The 18,475-nt window shown below is 34.7% G+C and overlaps 1 protein-coding gene across 1 annotated transcript in view; it reads right to left on the reverse strand.

Moving 5' to 3' along the window:
- Positions 1–18,475, reverse strand: part of NAA15 (N-alpha-acetyltransferase 15, NatA auxiliary subunit) — an 85,590-nt gene that overhangs the window by 31,462 nt on the left and 35,653 nt on the right. The window contains exons 3-11 of the mRNA XM_086704202.1: positions 17,293–17,397; positions 13,543–13,700; positions 12,599–12,733; positions 10,996–11,149; positions 7,558–7,677; positions 5,860–5,955; positions 5,607–5,713; positions 3,702–3,774; positions 544–713 (exon numbers count right to left, since the gene is read on the reverse strand). Of these exons, the coding sequence (XP_086560328.1) occupies positions 544–713; positions 3,702–3,774; positions 5,607–5,713; positions 5,860–5,955; positions 7,558–7,677; positions 10,996–11,149; positions 12,599–12,733; positions 13,543–13,700; positions 17,293–17,397 (1,118 nt within the window). The remainder of the gene's footprint in view (positions 1–543; positions 714–3,701; positions 3,775–5,606; positions 5,714–5,859; positions 5,956–7,557; positions 7,678–10,995; positions 11,150–12,598; positions 12,734–13,542; positions 13,701–17,292; positions 17,398–18,475) is intronic.

The following is an 18,475-nucleotide window of genomic DNA, read 5'->3' on the forward strand; positions in this document are numbered from 1 at the left end:
TTTATTACTAATTTGTATTTGTATTAAGAAAGAGAAGAGCCAATTTTATTTTAAGATGATGCTAAAACATAGGACCGGAGATTCTCAAGAAGGACCAAGAAGTTAAGAAGACATGTAAAACTATAAAATTTTCAGTTTCATTTCAGATACCGATCATGATCATACTCAACTGTTAACAGAAATAAACATTTCACAGCAAATTAATAACGTTTGAGTATCTATACTCTTACAACTTAAAACCAACAAAATAATTAGATATGCGTATGTGTGAATACATGAAAATATATAATATGAATAACCACATATCTGAATAACCATATGCATGTATGTATATCTGTGTGTATATACAGACATAAATAAAGTAGCATGACCATGACAAATCTAAAAGTAATCAGACTGAGGAATGCACTATATTCATTCCAGGTTTTACAAGCCATCAAATATATCATTTTTGTTATATCTTTTAGATTTTATAAACTATAGAAAAAATTCTTTCTAAGACACATTACCTTATAAAAAAGGGGGGGAGGGGAAGATTTTTACCTTATAGATTTTAGCTTTCACAAGAAAGAGTTCTATCAATGTAGGTGTACTTTCAATAGCGGTATTTATGTATTCCAAAGCAATCGATGGCTGACCAATTTTGTCATAATGTTGTGCCAAGTAGTACTGGACCCAAAGTAATGTAGTTGGTGGTTCCTCTTTTCCATCATCTTTAAAAAGTGGGGAAGTGGGTGGGAGAGGAAATAAACCAAGATTAGTCATTAACGTATAGTAAGCGAGTACCCACCTCCAAATGGCTTTATCTTTGTTAATAAGGAAAAATACCTTGAACCATTTATTTACGTATCTAGCTATAAAACTATCCTTAAATTTGTAAGATCTTTGAAAGGGACCATGCTTTCTATTCTGTATCATTTCAGCCCCTAGCACAATGCCTTGAATTTAGTAAGAATTTTGTATCATAAATATGGCAGATAAACAAGATCAAAGATACAAAAAAAATTACCTAAAAAAAGAAACTAAAAGGAGTCAGGGGAGACAATCAGGGCTAGAACTATGAATGTGTATGGACTAGGAAGTTATTTATGAGAGATGGGAAAAAGGTATCAAAAGAAATTTTTCATTAATGTGAGGCTAAAACGGGCCTGACTGCTTAATATTTCTAGCTAACATACTAAACTCTACATAAGTATACCTATGATGTGGTTGAGTTTTGGTGATTATGATATTTTTAATATATGTTAATATTATGCTGATATGCAACGATGCATAATTTAGGTTGAATAAAAACTATACCCAAAAGATGAGGTAAGAAAAAATGCTTACTCTACATTTTAGTTCGTAATTCGACTTCTATATATTCACAAGAAAATGTGTAAGTTAAATATACAACCCACACATTAAAAAATGCTTTTTTATTTCATACCAATATCTAAAATCTAAGAACTGTCATTTGCTTTCAAAGAAAGCAACAGATTGCTTATTTTTATCCTAGTAAAAGCAGGATGGCTCAGTGGACAAACAATAGGAGTGGAACTCACCAACTCCCGATCTGATAGATCTGCAACTAAAGTGCTGCATATTCTTGGGCATGTCATTGAACCTCTTCCACATTTGTAAAATATGTAGGAAAATGCTGATAATCAAAGGAACATCATGATGATTAACCAATGAAACCATGGTAACGCCTTTTAAAAAGTATTATTAAAATTAATCTGAGACCTAGAAACAATAATCAACCCAATAGCAACAAGCATCCCAGGTCCTATACTGGGCTTTCCCACTGTAAGAACCAGGGTTCCTTTGGAAAAACTATTGATTCCAGGTCTGCTATGGACAGTGTGCCAGATGAACTGGAATATCTTGTCACACCAAACTGCAAAAAAGCTATCAACTACTACCATGGTATGTGAAGGCTGGAACCATTTGAAACTGCAATGACTTAAAACATCAAGTATATTTAAACCCATGAATTCATCATACTTTTAAAATGTGCACTGGCATCTTTGAAGGATGCTACTAAATGAATTCATTATTTTGAAAACTGAGAAACAATAACAAAAAGTAGGAGAGGAAGGGGGGAAAAGCAGAATTCATCTTGATATTCCTACATAAACTCAAATACTAGATAAACAGGTAATAGATGAAGGGAAATTTCTCTTGTAAGATAATAGAAAATGAATGATAGAATATCACCAGTTTGTAATTCCTGACAATTGCTAACACACAAAATAAACACTAAATGCTTCCTGATGGAAGAACATTCCACCACCCATGAAATAATCTTGTTCACCCTTTAAATTTAAAAGGAAATGGGTGCCTGAGTGGCTCAGTCAGTTAAGTGTCTGGCTTTGGCTCAGGTCATGAGCTCATGGCTTCTGAGTTCAAGCCCCACTTGGGGCTCTCTGCTCTGTCAGCAGAGAGCCTGCTTTGAATCCTCTGTCCCCCTCTCTCTCTGCACCCCCCACCGCTCTCTCACGAGCACACTCTCTCTCAAATAAACATTAAAAGAAAAAAAAAGAAAAGAAACTTGGGGCGCCTGTGTGGTTCAGTCGGTTGAACGTCCAGCTCCGGCTCAGGTCACGATCTCACGGTTTGTGAGTTCGAGGCCCATGTTGGGTTCTGTGCTGACAGCTCAGAGCCTGGAGCCTGTTTCCGATTCTGTGTCTCCCTCTCTCTCTCAAAAATAAATAAACATTAAAAAAAATTTTTTTTTTAACTTAAATAAAAGGAAACAAAAAACAACGAACCAAAAAAAAAAATAAATAAAAGAAAGAAAAACATGACACACACACACACCCCAAAAACCTAAATCTCGTTAAGCCTGTCTGTTAGAAGCTTTTGCAATGATGGAAATGTTCTGTATTTTCCCTGGGCAATATGGTAGTAGGCACTGGTTTTACATGGTACTGAGCAGCACCTGAAATGTGGCTACTGCAACTTAGGAACTGAATTTTTAATTTTACCGAATTAAAAAAATTTTAATAGTCAAGAACTACCATACTAGACAGTACAGCTCTACATCCAACTACCAATTTACAACAAATTCAGAGGACAGAGGAATAACATGTTAAGTAACACCATGGGAGTTCAGTCAGCAAAATATGGACTGTAGAAAAACTTGAGAAAACATCAAACTTGAAGTATAGATTTCATATGGATCCTCATTCAAACAAACTCCAAAACCAAAAAGGAAAAAAAAAATTTCTAAGATAACTAAAAATGTAAGCATGGACTTTTTTGGTATTAAAAAAGTATTAATGTTCAAGTGTGGTGACGATATTATGGTTATGATCATTAGAATGCTGAAATATTCATCCATAAAATGATGTGATGTTCGGGATTTGCTTCAGAATAATACGGGAATACAGAGAGGGAAGTAGGTGAAGAATATAGATGAAATATGTTTTCCCAGGAGTTAAAAGTTATTGAAACAGGATGGCTAATAAATGATGGAGGATCATTATATGACCAGGACTAGTTTTGTAGAAGTTTGAAATTTTACATTTTTTTCAGTAAGATAATTAACCAAATATTTTCACATAATGTGCAAATTAATGCATCTCTATCTTAAAAAGGAAAAAGTTTAAAATATTAAGCTTACTGTCTAAATTATGAATACTGACCTTCTGATTAAGAATTTCACAATACCTTAAAATTTTTAAGATGTTTGTAAAATATAAAAGCTGAGCACTTACCATTAGGGTTAAATAACCGGCAGCTTTTTAAAGAGGTTTCATAACCTACTACTAATTCTTCTATGATCGCCACCTAGAGTACAAACACACAAGCACACTTTAATAAAATACCTAAGTGCAGTTACTATTCTTGTACAAAACATGTTATTTACTATTAAAGGGCTAAATCAACATTCCAAATTATGCACACACACCTATGTACACACCCTTTTACAAATCTCTTAACTTTTGGATAAAAATTTAAAAGCAAGTAAACTGTACATTTTTGAAGGTGTTATTTTTTTGAAGGTATTAAGATGTAACTTTCTAAAAACTTAATGGCAACTCCTTTCCCTGCTAGAAAATAATGCATCAAGCTGAGTTAGAAATCAAGAAAAGGTTGGACAAAAAGAGGTAATATTGTAGATGACTTATCTTGGTTCATTTTTATCTCAATTCACATAAGTAACACTCAAAATTAACATTTGCCCTTCAGGAATCAAGAATTAAAAACTACATGAAAAGAGAAATTCCATAAGTTTATGATTGCATCAACTCTCAATTTTATAATCTAAGGGAAAGTATCAATAAAAGTGAAACATGAAACAATAGGTGAGATTCTGAAATCCAGGAGAATGAGTGGCTGTCCAGGTCTGGTTTCTCCTGAGTCATGACTATACCACTTGCTCCTGGCTTTGCAACAGATCTGTGAATACTTTTAATTTATTCATTCTCTCCTTTGCTTAATCCATCTATAATGGATTTCTGTTACTACAGAAGCTGTCCTAAGTGACCTCAATTTAACCGACTCAACAGATTAACACCAGCTCTCTCCATTACCTCAGAAAATTTTGAGGACTGAATGGTCACAGCTAGGTTATTCTGGTGTGCCTATGTTCTTCTGCTCCCACAAGGTGAGCTATATGCTAAGAGTTCTGTTCTCCCAAACCTGTTTGAATCAGTTGCATTTATTATCATTACAGAATTTAATTCAATATTATGTAAATTTAAGAAACAAGAACAAAAAAAAACTGTTTCAAGCTGAATGGAAAGATTCAAGGATAAATTAGATACTTTTAACCAATTTAAAAGGTTTAAATGACACAACCATAATGGGGAAAATCATCAAAATATACAGGCTTCTACAATTAAGACTGCTTCACAAGCAACAAGTTTTCACTCTAATGAAACTGAAGACAACAGACCACATGTTATTAATGTGATTTATGCCATTTTTTTTTAAAAAGTGAAAGTCATCAAAAAAGCCCATACCTTGGGCCTCTCAATAAAAGACTGGAAAATACGGGCACCTTCCATGTTTTAAGATTAAAGTGTTTAAAAAAAAAAAAAATTAAAGTGTTTAGCATGTTTAATTTGTCCCATCTTTCTGATTCTTCAACTGTAACTGATTTCTTTTTATCCAACCAACATGTCTTGATGCCACTGTACTTGCAAGCAATATAATCTAAATGAAGATTAAAACATCCTCTTAACAAGCAATTTGAATATTATTATACATAGCTAAAAAAGTAAGTTAACGTACTGGGACAGCAAACTCTCCTGACAGATTTTTCTACCAAATAAAAAAGGAGAAAGACTACGAAGCTAAACCTTAGTTTAAAAAACCATTTCTGACTTTTACCGTGAAGAGAGATTACAGAAAATACTGAAGAAATCACTACCTTACCAACTTTTCATACTTATGCTGACTCAAAGTATATAGCAGAAATAAAAGTCAAAATAAGCAAACAGTAAATCACTTGACTAAGGATGAAAAGTAAGAGGCACAGCAGCATTTAAAGTGGATAGGAAAACAGACACCAGATTAACAAAATGTGGACTATTGTCCACAGATAATCAAGAATCAACTATTCCAAATACTGAGCAAAGAAATGATAGTGAAAAGAAAATGGTATTTTGCTTTACCTTCTCTTTATCTTTGTATAATGACCTCAAAGTATTGAAGACTGGTGGACAACCCTTGCTGAAATTCATCCTTAGAAATTTATCCAAACATTCTTTAAACTTCTCACCTTGAAAGAAAAAAATTCTGTTGACTTGCATTTACCCAGACAACTCTAAAATGCATACTTTAATTTTAATATGCATACTCATGTATCTAAAACCAAAGAAATTGTAATTCCTAATATTGTTTTCATTCCTTTGCAATTATTCTCACCAGATAAAAAGTTTAATGGCAGTCTTCTTGGCACCAGTCCCCTGGGGTATTTAGTCCAGGCCTCCTCATAAATTTTTAGTCGTTCTAACATATTAGCTGCAAATTAAAAAAAATTATTTTTATAGAAGATTTTAACTGGTTATATTTTTTCTAGTAAATTATAAATTTCTCAAAGTATAAATTCTTACTAAGCAGAAAATTTGAAGGTGAAAAGAAAATTATTTATAATCTAACCACCTAAATATACCGAAAATAATTTTAGAATATTTATACTATTTTCATATTTTAAATCCCTATAATCATCTAAAATATAGTTTTCTTTATCCTGTTCTGCTTTAGGTACCTTTCAAAATCTGAGGACTTCTTTACTTTAGTTCTGAGAAAGGCTTGATTATTGTGTTTCCATGGCTTCTCCACTATTCTCTTCAGGTTCTCCTTTATTTTGGAACTTTGGGATCTATCCCCTAATCTTCCATTTCTCCATATTTCTTTTTTTTGTTTTTAAGGTTTTTCTTTCTTTTTTTAAGTAGGCTCCATGCCCAAAGCGGGGCTTGAACTCACAACCCTGAGATGAAGAGTCAGATGCTCCACCGACAGTCAGCCAGGAGCCCCTCTATATTTCTTTCATTCTGAGAGCTCTCCTCTGTTCAAATCTTCCAGTTCACTAATTTCTCCTCAGCTGTGGCCTCTCTTCCATTCAATCTACTAAGATTTTTTATGTCAATTCCCTCTTTTCATCTTAGATTCTTCCATTACTACCTTTTGCTGGCACGAATGATAACCATTCCTGTGATGGTTTTCCAGAGTTGTACAATATTCTTTGTTATAAGGTTCCTTGCATATATCAATGTATCAGTAATGACTCACTACCGGTCTTAAGGGAAACGGCCTCAAATCAGATTATCTTGGCTAAAGACCCCATTTGTAGGGGACATGTTTCTAGGCTTATCGTCACAAGTGGGTCCCATTCGGGAGAGGCTGATGGGAGTGTTGTGGGGAGAGTCTCTGGATCCAAGTTCATTTTTAATGATGGAAATTTAGTCCCTCTTCCCACACAGGAAACAGTGCCGCTCTTTCAGCATGGCTACATTCATGTGCCCTTGGGAGGCCATGGTGCTGTGACCACAGAAGTTATGCATGCTTCTTCCCTTTAGGGTGACATCTCTAAGTAAGGAGATGTTTCTGTCAGTAGAAATTTCCCTTTCAATTTCTTGATGCTGCCATGCCATTTATGAATTTTTAAGTTGTTTCTGAATTTTTCTCAACTACTTCTATAAATCTGTAGAAGAGAGGTTTCAGAAAATGCTCAGTCTGCCATATTAAGTCAAAGTCTGCAACTGCAATTTTGTATTTAAATTCTGAATCAATTCATAACCACTGTTTTTCTAGTTATGCTTTTCAATGAGTTAATATTTATCAACAAAGGAAGCAATTAAAACAAAAAGGAAGTTTTAGGGGCGCCTGAGTGGCTTAGTCGGTTGAGTGACTTTGGCTCAGGTCATGATCTCACGCTTCATGGGTTCCAGTCCCATGTTGAGCTTTGTGCTGACAGTGTGGAGGCTGCTTCGGATTCTCTGTCTCCCTCTCTCTCTCTGCTCTTTCCCTGCTTGTGCTCTCTCTCCCTCAAAAATAAATAAATGTCACAAAAAAAATTATTTTTAAAGAAAAAGAAAAGGAAGCTTTTTTGAACAATAGTACCTGGTTTGAGTGCCTTTTCCAGGCCCTTGTAATAGGCCCAGTTTTCAGGATTTCTCTCCTGTAATCCTCTATAAACATCGGCTGCATCTTCCAAACGACCTAACTGCAACAGAAGTTCCCCTGATGAAAAACAAATTAAATTAACTAAATGTCTTTGGATTATAACTTTAATCTTCCCTTAAACTTTCTCTTAAAACCTCCTCAATGTTGGGAAATGGATTTGGTGTCCTAAGTTTCTAATTTCCTTCAACAAGACTACCATGTTATTTTGTCTCTTTTTCTGAAGTTCATATTTAGAAATGCCATCCTGTCCACATCCTCAATTTATTCAGGTATTCGTCTAACTCCAAGCTACTTCCCCAAATTCACTGAACACAATCACCAAGACACCATCTACTACTTAATTATTCCTGACATTATACAGACAATTTCAACATCTGAACCCATTAGTTCAATCCAAAACTCTAACCTTATGCCCCCTAATCAATTATAAAAGGATTCTGCTCTATCAGCCCAGTCATGGCCACATTCAAAACCCGCTTTTTTTTCATCTCCTCCAACTACCAGACAGGGTACCTATCCTGCTCTAAGCTGAACAGTCTTGTCGGGTTTAGTCTTGCCTCACTAATCCTAGCCTTCAATCTTAAAGAAAAGCCATTCCTTTTTCTTTAGACCTTTCAATGACTCATAGACTCATTGCTTGTTTTCTCTGGGCTGCATAGCAATCTCATCCCTAAATGACACTAGCAGCCCCAAGTATCAAAATCAGTCTCAAAACTAAGGCTCCCTTATTTACCAATTAAGTCCTGGATCATCCCAAATGTTTGTTTGCTGCACACCTTCTCACAAAAGGAAGCAGGTCATTAGATGAAGGGACACAGCACTGGTTTCACTAGAAATCTATGAACCCTGAAATTCTTATCATTAATGGGCTTCCATCCACCAAAGGTTATTATTTTCAAATCACAACTTCACCCTTGCATTCTCTGCTCTCATCAGACAATAAAAATGAACACTTACTCAGTGTTCACTGTGTGCCAGTGACTTAAATGTTTCACATGAATTGGATAATTCAATTCTCAAAACTCTATGAAATAGGTTAGTATTATTTTCACTATTTTAAAGCAGAAAGAAGTAAATTTGCTTATGGTCTTTCAGATAGTTAATTGTTGGAATCAGGATTTGAATCCCAGTAATTTGGCTAAAAGAGCCCATATTCTTTACATCTGTATCAGTGGCTCTCAGCCAAGGGCACTTTTGCCACCCAGAAGACATTTGGTAATATCTGTAGATATTTTTTGGTTACCACAATAAGTGGTGCTACTGGTATTCTGGTAAGTAGAAGCGAGGGATGCTGCTAAACTTTCTGCAACATACAGGATGTCGGTCTCGCTATAGTGCCAAGGTTGACAACTGCTCTACACTAACCAAAAACCTACTTCACTAAGAACAACAACAAAAAAAAATCCTGCAACTTTTCTTCCCTACACAATACCCATCCAACATTTCCTTTCCTTAATTTTCTCCCACTTTTTCTTTGCACAGGAACTGGTGGTGTAAGAATTAACAAGGAGACTTTCTGCATAACTATGCCCACTCATCCAATGCAGGAAGTTCCCAAATTATCCAGACCACTAACACAATGTTTTTGTTACTGGAATTTCCAAAAATTAATGTTCTACTCTCGGTTCCTTTCTATTCTCTTTATATACCCTGTCCCCAACATTTGACTCACTGTAAGTATTCAATACATACTTTCCTAGAATGAAATAATGGCTGTTTCCTATTTCACTTAGGAAAATGGAAACAATTAGAGGAGAACTCCCAAATGTCCACTACATCTGTATACCTACTTCCCTATATACTCTGTCTTTTCTTGTTACTGTGAACTATTCATGTTGTTATCTAAAGCTAATCCTTCAATTTACCCACTAGATCGCTCCTCTCTGCTGTATCAAATATTCTGCCTCTACTGGATTATTCTCCAGTGAGCACAAGCACATGCTATAAAAACAAACAAACAAAAACTTCCTTTGATCCTGTATTCCATTTCATCTAGCACCACCCCACTTTTGTTTCCCTAGAAAACAAAACTCCTTTTATGAGTCATCAATGCATGCTATCTTTAATTTCTTGACTTCCAATGTCATTTAATTCTACTTGATTTGTGTGGGGTTTTACCACTCTCCTTCCAAATGTTCAGAGAGTGCTTTTGTTAAGATCACCAATGACTTCCAAATTTCTAAAATCCACTGATCAATTCCGAGTCCTCATCTAACTTGATCTGTCAGTCATTCTTTCCCACTACTACAGTTATCAAAAGGATCAAAATTAAATAATGTACTTAAGAGTATTTTGAAAACTATCCTGTATTTCAATGATGAAACAAAGGGCCAAGCCTTGCACTTACTTGGTCATATAGCTAGTTAGAAGCCAACAAAGGAACCCAAACTAGTTTTTTCCAATCTTGTGATCTTTCCAGAAATCAGAAATCCCCTCTTTTTATAACTAATAGATGGCTAAGGGATGATCAACTCAAATGAAAGATGGCTGTCCTGGATCTGTAGTTCACAAATGAGCTCCAGCAACCTTAGACTTCCATTTTTTCTTGCCAATAGCATTATCCTCTGTTGAAAGTTCATCTGGCAAATAATGGTTATATCTACTATACACAAAAGTATCACTTTTTTAGTGTTCAACTTCAAAAGGAGCCAAAGGAATGTGAAAACAGCACACATCAAGGGCAAAGTGACATTTCAGATGGTAATTCTTAGAAAAGTACTTCTATTTTCAGTTACTTGTTATTCTTTCATTTTCCATAATCTTCCTCAACTTTTAAAACTCTGAGACTCCTTTTGCTCAGTCCTCTAATAAAAGGCAGCGTTGGAGATCTTTACTTGGGGATGCCCCCTCCAATCACAATCCACACACATAAAGTCAAACCTCTGGTTTCAATTCATACTCTAATGTCCAGAAAGACATTCAGATAAACCATGAAGACTCCATGACTGCCCCATATGTACTTTAGTAAAGACTGACTTGCCAATAAATATTACAGTCAATAACACATTCAGTTTTGCTAATAAGGTGTTCCTAAGAAACTTATTCCTCTGTCTTACAAAATTAAGCAATTACCTGTGTTTTGAGCAAGACCTATTAATATTTTCAAGTAAAAAACATTTTATTTAAAGAAAAATATTGAGCCATTTCATGTAATCATTGTTTTTCACAATTATTTTTTCCAATATCAATAATATCTACTGTTTAAATGTGTATTTTCCCACATTACAAATTACTCAAAGTTCTGAGTAAGACATAGATTTTCTATCAAAAAGTTGAATTATATGCAATTATCAGCAGCAACTAGATTTTTAGCCTTGCTCTTTGTTGTAATTAAATACTAGAGTAAGTGTATTCTTTAAAAAAAAAAAAAAATACCTTTGGTTTCTTCTACAGCAAGTTTATCACAAATCTGCTTTTCATAGGTACAAAGATGTTCCAGGGCTTCTCTATATAGACCCGCTTCCCGAAGAACTTGGTTCTGATATAAAAGGAGTTCACTATATTCATAATCCACTTTATCAGGGGATGTCTATATATGGATATAAGCAATACTAACAGTAAGAATTTTGTTTGCATATTAGAAAACTGTTTATACACTCAAAATACATATAAGAAGTCAAAGGATAATATCTGATTGCTAAAATTCATTTTTTAAAAATCACTAAGTATCTGTCTAGAGAGCAACTAAGTAAATAATGAAATATTAACTTACAACCCACTGAATAAAGAATCCCTAAGTCCTTATGTATAATAAAAAACAAAAACAAAAACAGGGGAGACAGGAAGGCTCTTACTTAACAGTACAATGTCAAATATTTAATAAATCTAGAAAAAATAAGAGAATCACCACTTTGCAACTATCATAAAACAGTTGATTCAGGCAAGAATCAATGAATGTTATAACTACTGGTGAAAGTTTGATGAGGAACAGGCTATTTATAAAATCTCAAACTGTTTACTAAATACAAAGAGGAAAAAAATAATTTTTTATAGGTGGCAGACACCATCTTAACGAAGTGATTAAATGGAACAAACAGGGGCGCCTGGGTGGCTCTGGCGGTTAGGCATCCGACTTTGGCTCAGGTCATGATCTCGCGGTTTGTGGGTTCAAGCCCCGTGTTGAGCTCTGTGCTGACAGCTTAGAACGTGGAGCCTGCTTTGGATTCTGTGTCTCCCTCTCTCTCTGCCCCTCTGCCCCCACTCACATTCTGTCTCTCTTTCAAAAATAAATAAACATTAAAAAAAATAAACAAACATTAAAAATAAATAAATAAATGGAACAAATAGACATTATGCGCCTCTCAATGTGATGAACTGAGAAGGGCTAAACATCACTTCTGTGGTTTCCTGCCAAAAATGCTTAAATATAAACTATAATGAGGAAACATCAAACAAATCCAAGTTGATAGACATTCTACAAAAGCACCTGCTCTACTTCTTCAAAAATATCAAGGTCATGAAATACAAAGAAAGTCTTCAAAACTTCCAGATTAAATCAGACTAAAGAGAAATGACAACTAAGTGATTCGAGTAACGGGGAGAGAAAATCTTAGGATCTAAAAAGGACAATTAATATATTTTGAATATGGGCTGTGGATTAGATAATAACAGTCTATGTTAAATTTCCTAATTTTTTGGAAATCTATATAGTAGTATGCATACAGTTGGTAACTACAGACTTATTCTTAGGAAATATCACAGTGACGGATTTATGAGTAAAGATCATGGTGTCTGCATTACTCTCAAATGTTTCAGGAAAAAAATTTAAATAGTTAAGTAAATATGGAGATTGTAAACGTGTCAAATATTAACAATCAGATAATGTGAGTGAACTCCCATATGGAGTTCTTTGTACTATTGTTGTAACTTTTCTGTAACTTTGAAACTATTTCAAAATAAAAAGTCAGCAAGTCTACGTACACTTCTTTTTATAATTAGAATCAGACCCAGTTTACTAGGTCTGGCTTCTGGTTGTTACCTGTTGAGTTTTCCTAAATTCTTCTAAAATCTTTGCTGCCATTTCATAATCTTCTAATAAATGGTAAGCAATAGCATAACCAATCCATGATGCTCTCTGTGCAGGACGCAGCTGAAGTAACTGATATCTCGTTTCCTTTAAGGGGGAAAACAAACACCACTTTTTCTTAAGTTTATACTGAAAACGAATTCTTCTTAAAAGGTCATATTAATTTACCCGGCAATGCAGAGCGATTTGCAACACAATACTGGAAATAATCATGGAAAATAGCTTTAGACATTCATATTGTGTAGCTTTATAGCTGTATAAAAGTATTTGGTAAGCGGTACAATGAAGCCTCCAAGACAATCTTGTAACTTTTAAAAGTCAAGACCAGATATGTTTTATTATTTCCTGAATTACTTTAAAAGAAAGGGACAGAATGGAAAAGCTAGTACAAAAGAAAAACTTTTTAAAAACTACAGGCCCCACCTACTGAGATCCACAGAAAACAACTGAGCAGGTACTACAAAGACTAAACAGATCTGAATTAATAGACTGATTTAAGGGTTAAAATATAGGTACAAAGACAGAATACTCCTCTCAATGGAGGTAGAAGAAACAAATAAATACACTTTCCAGACAAATGTGAGAACTAAAGGTTGTAGTTACATGTTAATAGGAGACAAAGGCATTGCCTACTTGAGGAACATCAACGTTAATTTTCACTGAATTAACTCCATTCTACACAGTAATCCAACTCTGCCTCAGAGTAAAATAATTTATTGTAAAAATCTGATTAGTCCAATCAGAACATATACACAATCACTACCGGGAGGAGATGGGTACGACTCAATTAAATTGTTTAAGAACAGAAAATTTTGTTTTCAGGAAGTACTCAAAAGTTTTAATTATTTTAACACCACTTTCCCTTTAAAAGAAAAAAAAATTCCTACTTTACTTACCCTGTAACCCTCAAGATCTCTCATTTGAATCTGTAGTAAAGAAAGGTCCCTTAAGATTTGAAGATTGTCTTTATCCCATTTTAATGCATTTCTGTAACACTTAATAGCTTCATCATATTTCTTGTCTGACCTCTGGAGAAGGCCATAAACATGCCAACCTAAAGGATTTAGTTAAGGATACATCCCACAAGTCAAGAAGTAATATTATTACTCCAATAATATTCCTCAAGAAACTCAGAAAACTATGGCTATTTATAAAATTACAAGCTTTAAAAACAGGAGAGAATATAAAGATAGTAGTTTAATAGAATGGAAAACAACATAGCTTTTTGAGCCAGAGAAAACATTGGCTGTGATCTTGAACAAGTTATTTAGTCTCGTTATGTTTCTTCAATTATAAAATGTAAATAGAAAGTCTATACAGCATAGTTTTGCAACTACATGGAAAAGACTGGTACAAAATAAACACTCAATATACGCTAGGGATTATCTTTATTTTTAAAAGAAAAAAGAGGAAATGGGTATACACATAATTATTTTACATCATGTATATTTTCTTTAGCTAACAAGATCCTTAGTATAGAATGCTTAGTGGAGTACAAAGTTCCTAAAAGTCAACACATAGAAGATAAAAGCCACATATAAGTTAAAATTCATTTAGCAAGTAATTATTAAAATATCTTAATAAGTAGGGTGTGGGTGACCAAAATAGACTGTCCCTTGCATTCAAAACATGTGAAGTCTAGGGGCGCCTGGGTGATTCAGTCAGTTAAGCATCTGACTCTTGATTTCGGCTCGGGTCACTATCTCACAGTTTGTGGGTTTGAGCCCTGCATCAGCCTCTGTGCGCAAACAGTGCAGAACCTGCTTCAGAGCTTCCATCCACTTCACTCTCTGCCCCTTCCCCACTTGCTCTCACTTGCTCTCTCTCAAAATAAATAAACATTAAAAAAAAAAAGAATAAATTTTAAAAATTTAAAGTCTAATAAGGGCACAGATAAGTAAACGGAGTTACAATAGGTTGTAAAAAAATGCCATAAAAGGGGGAAAATACATAAATAATTCCATTCCCCTCATACAGGTCTTTTTCACTTTAGATTTTGATTACTGCAGTCACCCATCCTACCTTCAGTCTCTCTGTTTTTATTCTCTATCGGAGTAACCTTTCTAAAAGCCATATAATCCAAAGAGAAGAATTCACTTCCCTTTCCAGAAACTTGTAATGTTTCCTTCCCAAATGAAATTCAAATTTTTCAATCGAACAACTTTAATGCCAGGGATCCTCAACAGAGTCAGTAAAATACATAATGTCTAGGATGGCACAAGTAACTGAAAATACATATTTAATATCATTAATTTTATTTGCAAAATCCTTGCTTTCATAATATAAATGACAAAGTAAAGCTTAACACAATCTTCTCAGTTGGTTGGAACATGTTTTTAAAAGCCTAAGACACACCCCTTCATAATCTGGCCCCATTACCTATTATTTCAGGACTTGATCACCTCTCTTAAGCATTATAGCAATCTCTTAACTGCCTCTAAACCTCACCCCCTAAAAATTTATACCTAAGGAGCTTAACGTTATTAAAAATTTAAAGAAACGTATGGCTGTCAAGAGGAACACAAATAAGGGGCACCTGGGTGGCTCAGTTGGTTAAGCGTCCAACTCCTGATACTGGCTCAGGTAGTGATCTCATGGTAGGTAGTGAGATCAAGGCCTAGGTCGATGGAGCCTGCTTGGGATTCTCTCTCTCTCCCTTGCTCTCTGCCCCTCCTTTGCTTGTTTTCTCTCAAAATAAATAAACTTAAAAAAAAAAAAGAGGAACACAAATAAATCATAAGTAAATACATACAGAACACTATGTAGGGGCGCCTGGGTGGCTCAGTTGGTTGAGCGGCCGACTTCGGCTCAGGTCACGATCTCGCGGTTCCGTGAGTTTGAGCCCTGCGTCGGGCTCTGTGCTGACAGCTCAGAGCCTGGAGCCTGTTTCAGATTCTGTGTCTCCCTCTCTCTGACCCTCCCCCGTTCATGCTCTGTCTCTCTCTGTCTCAAAAATAAACATTAAAAAAAAAGAATTAAGGGGCGCCTGGGTGGCGCAGTCGGTTAAGCGTCCGACTTCAGCCAGGTCACGATCTCGCGGTCCGGGAGTTCGAGCCCCGCGTCAGACTCTGGGCGGATGGCTCGGAGCCTGGAGCCTGTTTCCGATTCTGTGTCTCCCTCTCTCTCTGCCCCTCCCCCGTTCATGCTCTGTCTCTCTCTGTCCCAAAAATAAATAAACGTTGAAAAAAAAATTAAAAAAAAAAAAATTAAAAAAAAAAAAGAACACTATGTAATCATTAAAAATGATGAAAAGAAATCTATGACAGTTATTAACTAATCCTTTGATTACCCTTTGAGTTTCTGCTTACTCCTGCTTTACTCAATTACTGATAATTTTTGAACAAGCTGTAACGCTTTATGTAAAACTCGAACATGTTTCTGTATATGCTGCTAATAAGTTCCTTTCTTCACTGGACTATAAATTCCTTGAGCAAAACCTCTATCTTTTCTTCATCTGTAGTATGCCAGAGGCCTAGTAACACTTGAGATTTTGTTAAGTGTCTCAGCACTTAAAATTATGTCAGCTTATAAAGAGATAAAGAAATATCTATTAAAAAACTATTTTAAAAAAGAGCAACCCACAGTTTTTTCTCTATCTTCTCTCAGATATTTGTACTTGCTCCTAACTTCACACTTCTCTTAAATTTATCTGGTATAGTATCTTAGCATTATCAGGGACTATGTTAAACATAGAATATATCTCATCATGAAATCTTTACAACACCACAATGAGGTAGGTATGGTTATCCTCATTTTACACAAGAGAAAACTAAGCCCTAAGATCACAGAAAGAAACTGAGGTGAAATTCAAATCCAAGAGAAGCATACTCCAAAGCCTGTGCTATTAATCAGTATACTACAGTGCCTCTATTTTCTCTAAATTTATAATGATGATGAAATCTGCAGGGTACTTCTTTATTTGTAGGTATGGGAAGAGCTTTCATAAAAACAGTCTCCCCTTATCTGTGGGGGATATGTTTTAAGAACCCCAGTAAATGCCTAAAACAACAGATAGTACTGAAACCTATCTATACTATGTTTTTGCCTATACACAAATACCTACAATAAAGCTTAATTTACAAATTAGGCATGGTAAGAGATAAACAACAGTAACTAATAACAAAATAGAACAGAGCTAAAACAATATACCATAATAAAAGTTATGTGAGTGTGGTCTCTCTTGCAAATATTTTACTGTACCATATTTACCCTTTTTCTTGTGATGTAAGATGGTAAAATGCCTACATGAGATGAAGTGAGGTGAATGACGCAGGCATTGTGATGCCACTACTGACCTGATAGTGCATCAGAACGATAGTGTGCTTCCAGACCACAGCTGACGTCGGGTAACTGAAACTGCAGAAAGGAAAAATGACCATGGCGGGGGGGGGGGGGGGGGGGGGGGGGGGGGGGGCACTATAGTATTTTAAAAGGCAAGTCCAATCTACCTGAACAGAACTAATGTTAGAAAAAAGGTAGGTACATAAAAATGTTCCATGAAGACAACTGTGGTTATTCAATGTGAGAAAGAAATCATCTCCTCCATAGTTACACAGTGAGAGGAATCTAAAATTTCTGATTCCCAAATTGCTATCTTAACTCATGATACCCCAATCCAATTCTTAAGCATATCTCAAAAAGGATACACACATGACTCCTCAAGTCATTTCTCAAACCTCTACGAACCAATTCATAAGCTTCTTCTTTTTTCCCCAAACAGTTCAATGTTAATCCTTTCATAGCCAGGGTTTCTATTGAAGGAAGGAAGGAAGGAAGGAAGGAAGGAAGGAAGGAAGGAAGGAAGGAAGGAAGGAAGGAAGGAAGGAAGGAAGGAGAAAAGAAAGAATAATTAAACACGAAGAATAATTAACAAAAAAATTAATCATAATCTCAAAAACAAATGTTACATTACCCTGAGAATTTAAACCTTCAAGGAGATTGTTTACAAACTTTCCAGATTTGTACATAATTAAAATATTTAAAAAATTGACAAACCAAGTAAACACATTTCTATTGTCGAGACATCCCTAGAATTTTTTTTTTTAGGCTAAAAGATACACAAATGCAGGAACATGTGGAAATTCGTGTGCTAACAAGATACCATGACTCTACTGTTCTTCAAGGGAATTCCATGGGGTCACCTCACATAATCATTCAAGTACAGAAAACTTTACCTTAAAACAGACTTTATTTCTGTGAACCCAAGTTACATTAAGATTAAATTCACTGTCCAATGATTAAAACATACACACAAACTGTCTACATTTCTCATTTTCATAAATTTATTTTTAATTGACTCTGGAACACATAAGAAAAATGTCAGACATCTGTCACTATCAAAAAGATTAACAGAGAGTTGAGGGAAATAACTAAGTTTTCAGAAAAAGAAAAGAAAAAAAGATACCTAATTTTATAATGTCTGTGTCATGAAGCATACAGGAATAAAAAATATTTGTTATAATTTACCAAACATTTAGGACTGAAATTTGTAACTTATAGAAAAATTAATTAGAAACAAAATGTAAAAATTAAAAGTATTACCCCAAGAAAAAGTCAACATTTATAGAAAAATAAAGATAAAGAAATAGAAGAGGGGGGGAAACTATGTACAAATCATTATAAATCATGTATAACTTTCAAGGAAAAGGAAGCAAACAAAATATATTTGGCAAGTAGCCAATTAACAAGGTACTGCATAAGAAATTCTTTGTTGTCAAATATGTAAAGTCTATTCATACAAGTTTACCAAACATCTTAAAGTGCCTTAATTAATGAAACTCTGGGCTGCCATTAAGTCTTAGACAAACCATCATTTTATGTACTGTTAAA

Source organism: Puma concolor, chromosome B1 (assembly GCF_028749965.1).
Source record: "Puma concolor isolate L17-30 chromosome B1, mPumCon1.1.hap2, whole genome shotgun sequence".
Taxonomy (NCBI): domain Eukaryota; kingdom Metazoa; phylum Chordata; class Mammalia; order Carnivora; family Felidae; genus Puma; species Puma concolor.